Source organism: Hippocampus zosterae, chromosome 9 (assembly GCF_025434085.1).
Source record: "Hippocampus zosterae strain Florida chromosome 9, ASM2543408v3, whole genome shotgun sequence".
NCBI lineage: Eukaryota > Metazoa > Chordata > Actinopteri > Syngnathiformes > Syngnathidae > Hippocampus > Hippocampus zosterae.
The window spans coordinates 2931215-2937649 of record NC_067459.1 but is presented as its reverse complement, the minus strand read 5'-3'; the positions used below and the strand labels follow the sequence as shown (position 1 = coordinate 2937649).

Here is a 6435-nt window from a genome sequence, read left to right as displayed (position 1 = left end):
CGTCTTAGACGAACAACCATTCACTTCCACAATCACAACTAGGGACAATTTAAAGTGTTCCATTACTGCCATGCATGTTTTTGGAATGTGAGAAGAAACTGGAGTACCCAGAGAAAACTGATGGAGGCACAGGGAGAACATGCAAACTCCACACAGGACAGCTGGAGCCGGAATCAAACCCTGCACCTCTGCACTGTGAGGCCGACGTGCTAACCAGTCGACAACCGGGACGCATGTATCCTATCTGAAAGTGAAATTATGAAATCAAACATTTTTAATCCATGTTAAGACTTGCTCAAGGCCATTTGTTTGTTTTATTTTCTTTTGGTTATTAGTATTTATGTCTTTTGAGTTGCATTTTATTTGGTTGAGGAATTATTCACTTCTAATCAGGCTAAGTGCAATCCTGGAGTTGTAATTGATTGGAGTTGGGGTTCACATCAAATTTGATCCCTTTGGTTTTGACTTTGTGTAACACCAGACATTAGTCATATATTTTTTTCACTGTTACAATCAATTTTTGGTGTAAGCATGCTGGTGATTGCAAGTTTGTAAATATGAAAGGTAAAATGATCAAACACAAAGACAGGGAAAACGTGCAAATTAGTTTGCATCATGGTGTCCTACGACTGCGCCCTTTAATGTGAATTTTCACTATTCTGATGAGGGCCGTAACAGATTTATGCTGGAAAAGCCTAGGTCAGGATAAAAACATAAAATCAAATTCTTCTCAAAATATTGTATTGATTTAAGGTCATGGGGTGAGGACAAGGGGGCGGGGGAAGACTTGATTGTCCTCCCATGTAGTTCTGGGCTGACCTCTCACCTTTTTCATCATCATCCTTACACATACATGCGTAGTGAGTTCTTGTAGGAAGCTCCAGACCAAGGACAACTCATGGTTATTTTATTTGCATAGCGTCAACCTTTGCTTCCTTTCATTTGCACCAGGCTTCTTACCGAGGAGCTTGTTGCCCAGGGATGGCGCTATTGCACCGTCAGGAATCTGTGTAGCCCCAGTTGAGTGCGCTGGACAAATTTACAGCACAAGATGAAGATTTTACAAAACAAACTCAATGAAGACAGTCGGCTTATCTTGCATCATCACTTCAGTTGTCTGTCTGTTGCTAACAGTGACTTGAAGTGAATGGCGCAAGTCCATTTTCCAATCGGCTTTATCCTCACAAGGGTTGCGGGGGGTGCTGGAGCATATCCCAGGCGTCTTCGGGGAGCAGGCGGAGGACACTCTGAACTGGTTGCCAGCCAAATCGCAAGGCACACAGACCAAGAACCATCCGCGCTCACACTCACACCCAGGGATAATTTGGAGTGTTCAATCAGCCTGCCAAGCATGTTTTTGGAATGTTGGAGGAAACCGGAGCACCCGGGTCAAACCCATGACCTCTGCACTGTGAGGTTGACAGAATGGCACAAGTATTAGATGAAAATACAATTATTTCATCCAGAAGTGAGGTGAGATAAGCTCGAACAAAGGGAGAACTAAAGGGTGCAAAAGTAAGACCGTGGCCTATCTTAGCACAGAGATGATGGCAAAAAGAAACAAATTTATCTGCTAAAGATTTCATTCAATATATCTGTGTAGGATATACACAAAATAAAAGTAGTCAGGTTTGCAGTGCTGGTAGACATCAACAAATGAAAACGACAGCACCTTCTCATTTGGCTCTTTACAGTATGAGGAAGTTCATATTCCAATTGAGGTCTTATGGGCATTAATGGAGTTGGACCAAAAAATGCACAAAAAAGATAAGCCATCAAAATTGCCAGCTAGTTTGAGTAAAACTTCAACATAATGTTATTGAAATTTGCAAATCAAGACCTGAAAGTAAAAAAAAATCAATTCGTGCAAAGATGAAGGAAAGCACATATGAATCCTGAAACGCATGCATGCATGGGAGGATGAGTAAAGATTGCTCGTTTTACTTTTACAAAGCTTGGACACTGCTCATGACATGTACCGGTACATCGAAAATTAAGACCACCCGTCAACAAGACATGCTTACAAAAAGGTTTCTAATTCTGAGCTGGCAGCACAGTGGTGAACTTTAATGGGCATGAGTGCTCTACCAAAAAATTTAACCGTACCTGAGATGAAGGAATTGTTTAGAACTTTTTGCCACTTTCCTTACAATATATTCAAGGCGTATGTTCTGTGACGCATGTATAAACTCAGCTCAAATCAATTTCATTTACACAGCACTTCAAAAGCAACCACAGCTGAAACAAAGTGTAATCAGCTGCAAGATTTGATTACCGATACTTCCTTCAAAGCAAGACTTAACTGAACTGGAAAAAAAAATTGCCCAACAAATACAAAAACAACATAAAAAAAAGTGTCCTTATGTAAAAAAAAAAGCACCCTCTGAAATCAATTTTTGTAGCAGCCTTGCAAATATGCTGAGGTAATTTCTTCCTCTAAATTAACTAAATAGTTATTTAGACATTGCTGCCAGCAGTTGTATTTTTTTCAATGTCTCATCTTTGTGGAATGCACAAAAAACACAGACTTTACATGTACTGCACCAATCACCAAATCACAAAATGTGCCAAAAGACAAGTGTTTTGTGGACAAAACCCAATTCCAATGAAGTTGGGACATAGTATCAAACAAATAAAAACACAATACGATAATTAGCAAATCATTCATTCATTCATCTTCCGAGCCGCTTGATCCTCACTAGGGTCGCGGGGGGTGCTGGAGCCTATCCCAGCTGTCTTCGGGCAGTAGGCGGGGGACACCCTGAATTGGTTGCCAGCCAATCGCAGGGCACACAGAAACGAACAACCATTCGCACTCACACTCACACCCAGGGACAATTTAGAGCAGGCATGTCCAAAGTCCGGCCCGCGGGCCAAATCCGGCCCGCGGTCGAATTTCATCCGGCCCTCGGCCCCTGTCATAAAATCAGTGCCGTCTGGCCCGCAGGTTGGGCGCAATGGAACACGTGTTGCATTGACTGAGGTCTCATAGACTAGGGAGTGATGTTTCATAGAGTACTGCTTCCCTCTAGTGGCTAAATGAGTAATAGCATTCACTAAATGAGTAATAGCATTTAGACACTAGAGGGCATCACTCACGAGTTAACAAGACATCACTCCGTGTTTATATTGACTGATATGTCACATTTCAAATGATCCTTGCAGTTGTGGATATGTGTATTGCTTGTTCATTTCCCTGTTGTTCGAGTCAAAGGTTTTGTGACTATTGAAAAGTCATGGTGATACATTTTATGTTTCAAATCAATCAATTTGCACTCAGGAGACTTCTGTTTAAGAAAAAGTCAAGTGAATAAGCAGTTGCATGTGATATACCTGTTTCAAATGAACCAAAAGAAATTCTTAAGATTGTTGAAATTAAAATAAAAATGGAAATGTGAAACAGACTGGCTTACTAAAATTTGTTGAACAATATTGTTGTTCAATGTAAAGAATGTCAGCCAAGGTCGGCCCCCTGACATTTTACCACATAAAATCTGGCCCCCTTGGCAAAAAGTTTGGACACCCCTGATTTAGAGTGTTCAATCAGCCTGCCATGCATGTTTTTGGAATGTGGGAGGAAACCGGAGCACCCGGAGAAAACCCACGCATGTTCAACCGATATTTAAAATTCTTAGTTCATGATTACTTGCTAAAAACAGAGTTTATCGGTTTGAACATTAAACATCTTGCCTTTGTAATGTATCCAATTAATATACTGTATGCTGAACACGATTTGCAAATCATTGGACAGTGATCCCTCGCCACTTCGTGGTTCAAGTTTTGCAGCTTCAGTGTTTCATGTTTTTTTAAATTAAAAATACAGCCATATCAGAACCCATATTGCGGAAAGACGCGTTGTTTCATGTTGAAGCGCGAGATATGTTTCCCTGTATGCCAAACAAAGAGCTGACGTGCCTCAGGCTTTGTGCATGCCTGTAATGTACATGCCCGCTCAGATAAGCCGCATGACTGGTTCCCAGCGCAACATCAACCATTGAGAGCATGAAGAGTGGATTCATCCCTTGAGCTGAGCATGCTGTGCGTCATCGCCAATCTGTTAACGGTCTAGCATACTGTATCTTAGGGTTGTGTTCGCGATAACTTTTACTGTTGAGGCCATTACTTTTTTTTGATTAGGAAAGCTGCGCTCCAACCCTGTGCATCCACCGAATCAATGCGTAACAGTTGTGTGGGAGCGTGGCAGCCCGTTCGTTGGAGATGGCACCATCAACGGCACCGGGGAGTTGGTTCGTAGCCCTGACAGAGTCAGGGAGTCTTATTTTGAAGGTTTCCTGACCCAGTCAGCTGTTTGGTAGACATGTCACAATGAAGCAGTGACAGCTAGACGAAGGCTGAAGTGCCAGCCGAAACTGACAGCTCGGCAAGTTTTTTTCTTCACTAAATACAACAACCATTGTCTGATTTTAAAAAAGAAACCCTAACCCTGCTATAACTAAGAAAATGATAAACCTTTCCGTTTCTCTCCAATTAAAAAATCTCAGCGACACCGTCAGCGCCTCCAGCAGAAGTCTCAGCGTGAACCGTATACCTGTACGAGTCAAGTGAGAGCCGCCTTGCACGCCACCAACACAAGCCTCTTCGCCTTTCTCAGCATATATTTGTTGTAATGTTTTACAGCTGTAATTTACTGTTTTACTGTTTTACTGTTGTAATCTTCGTCTCAGATATGTAAAGCATAAATACCGTTTACATATTTTAAGTATGCTGCTAGCCACATACACAAAAATTCCTACGGGATGGGCAAATCCAACCTCGGGATGGGCAAATCCAACCTCGTGGTTTTCACACTTTTCACGCGGGGCTTATAGTTGATCGCGAAAAACAAGGGATTACTGTATTCTGTTTTGACGTCCTTCACGGGACTTCATGGGAATAGGTTTTGGATATTATAATACTACGTAGAGTGGAAGGGAACAAGCAAAACCATGCTGTAAGCCTTTGCTGTAAGCCTTTTCTCGCGGTGGCATTTTGATGCACTGAAAAAAAAAATCTCCTTCCCTGTATTGGATGAATAAACCCAAACAGATTAAACTATTGAGGAAAAGATTGAGACTCAAATTCACATATAATGTTTGACAAAAGTAAAAATCCCCTGCACAAGGCATGTTTGGCACTTTATTGTAGTCCATAAATAATTTATTTGATGGATGGATTTGATGAAGCATCGCTCTTACTCAGCAATCACACTGAAAGGGGATTAGACAAGAGCGTTGGTACTTCGGAGGCCGACACCTCGGGCGAACTGCTCAAGCAGGCCTGTGATGGCGCCAGAGGGACTGGACGCTACAGACTTTAGACCCACTGTAGAACTGTAGGCTGCCAGGAAGATTTCCCTTACAGCTTCTAGACGGGCTTGACGTTCTGAGGGAAAGGGACACCTACGTTGGGAGGAGAGAGGAGAAGGGGGGGGGGGAGAATATCATTGAGCTGATGGCACAGGTGTAGTAGTTGTCTGTTTACTTTTGATTGCCATTTATTGTTTTTATTTATACATTTGTCTTTTTGATACAGTTCAGTTTTCGCTGCCCTGTGTGTGTGTGCTTTTAATGCACTGCATGTTTGCACTGTGGTTGAGAGGAAATACATTTCATCTGTGCTGTATGTTGTTCATAGAGCATATTTGCAAATAAAGCGGACTTTGACTTTAATACAGTATTTATTAACAAGCTCACACCCAAGAAAGAAGAAAAGTACTAACCTGTAGAAATTCACTTCCCGAACAGGTATTCAGAATTTTCAAAAAATTTTAGATGAAAATTAGAGGCAGGATTTTAACGCCTTATTCTTGTTTAATTACAGAAGAACTAATGCATTAAAATATTCATTTCAAACACCTGATTGAAGACTTGATAAAACCATGGTGTCATACGAATTGTGCAAAAAGGAGTTTGCATGCCACCGAAGCACTTCACTTGTCCATGACCATTGACATGAAGAATGGGTCGAGACGGCATGCTACGTGCGGTTGGGGATAGGAGTTAGCACATGCTTGTTCACTGGTGCACACCATGGCGTACAATCACAATGGGAAAATGGGGAAATTTGTCTTTTTGGTGCCCCGAAGCGCTTTTTATAGATATATTCTAACAAATCTGAAGGTTGGAAAGCGGAATATAATGTGCGTTCAAGTGGATGCGTGTGCATGTGAGCGTACATGCATGAACTTGTGTTTTGGTATGGGCACAAAATAAATAAAGTACATTTACAGTGAGGCCAATCACCATAATATGCCTCTGAGACCACTGTTAGTGACAGAAGATAAACATGCTATAGATAGAGAGACGTGATGTAAATTTTGAACTGCCATGTAGACACCACTGAGAGCCAATACCAGTGTGTCCAAGGACCGGCAACCCGAGGCCAAGGCCATGGACTTGACTCCGAGGCCAAGGCCAAGGACTTGGAAAATTTTCC

At 41.9% G+C, this 6435-nt stretch overlaps 1 protein-coding gene across 3 annotated transcripts in view; it reads right to left on the bottom strand.

Annotated features, from left to right (window-relative positions):
- Positions 1–5087: 5087 nt before the first annotated feature.
- Positions 5088–6435, bottom strand: part of mtmr14 (myotubularin related protein 14) — a 70088-nt gene continuing 68740 nt past the window's right edge. For all 3 annotated transcript variants that reach the window (XM_052075128.1, XM_052075129.1, XM_052075127.1), the window contains exon 19: positions 5088–5399. In XM_052075128.1, coding sequence (XP_051931088.1) covers positions 5219–5399 — 181 coding nt within the window. In that variant the 3' untranslated portion in view covers positions 5088–5218. The remainder of the gene's footprint in view (positions 5400–6435) is intronic.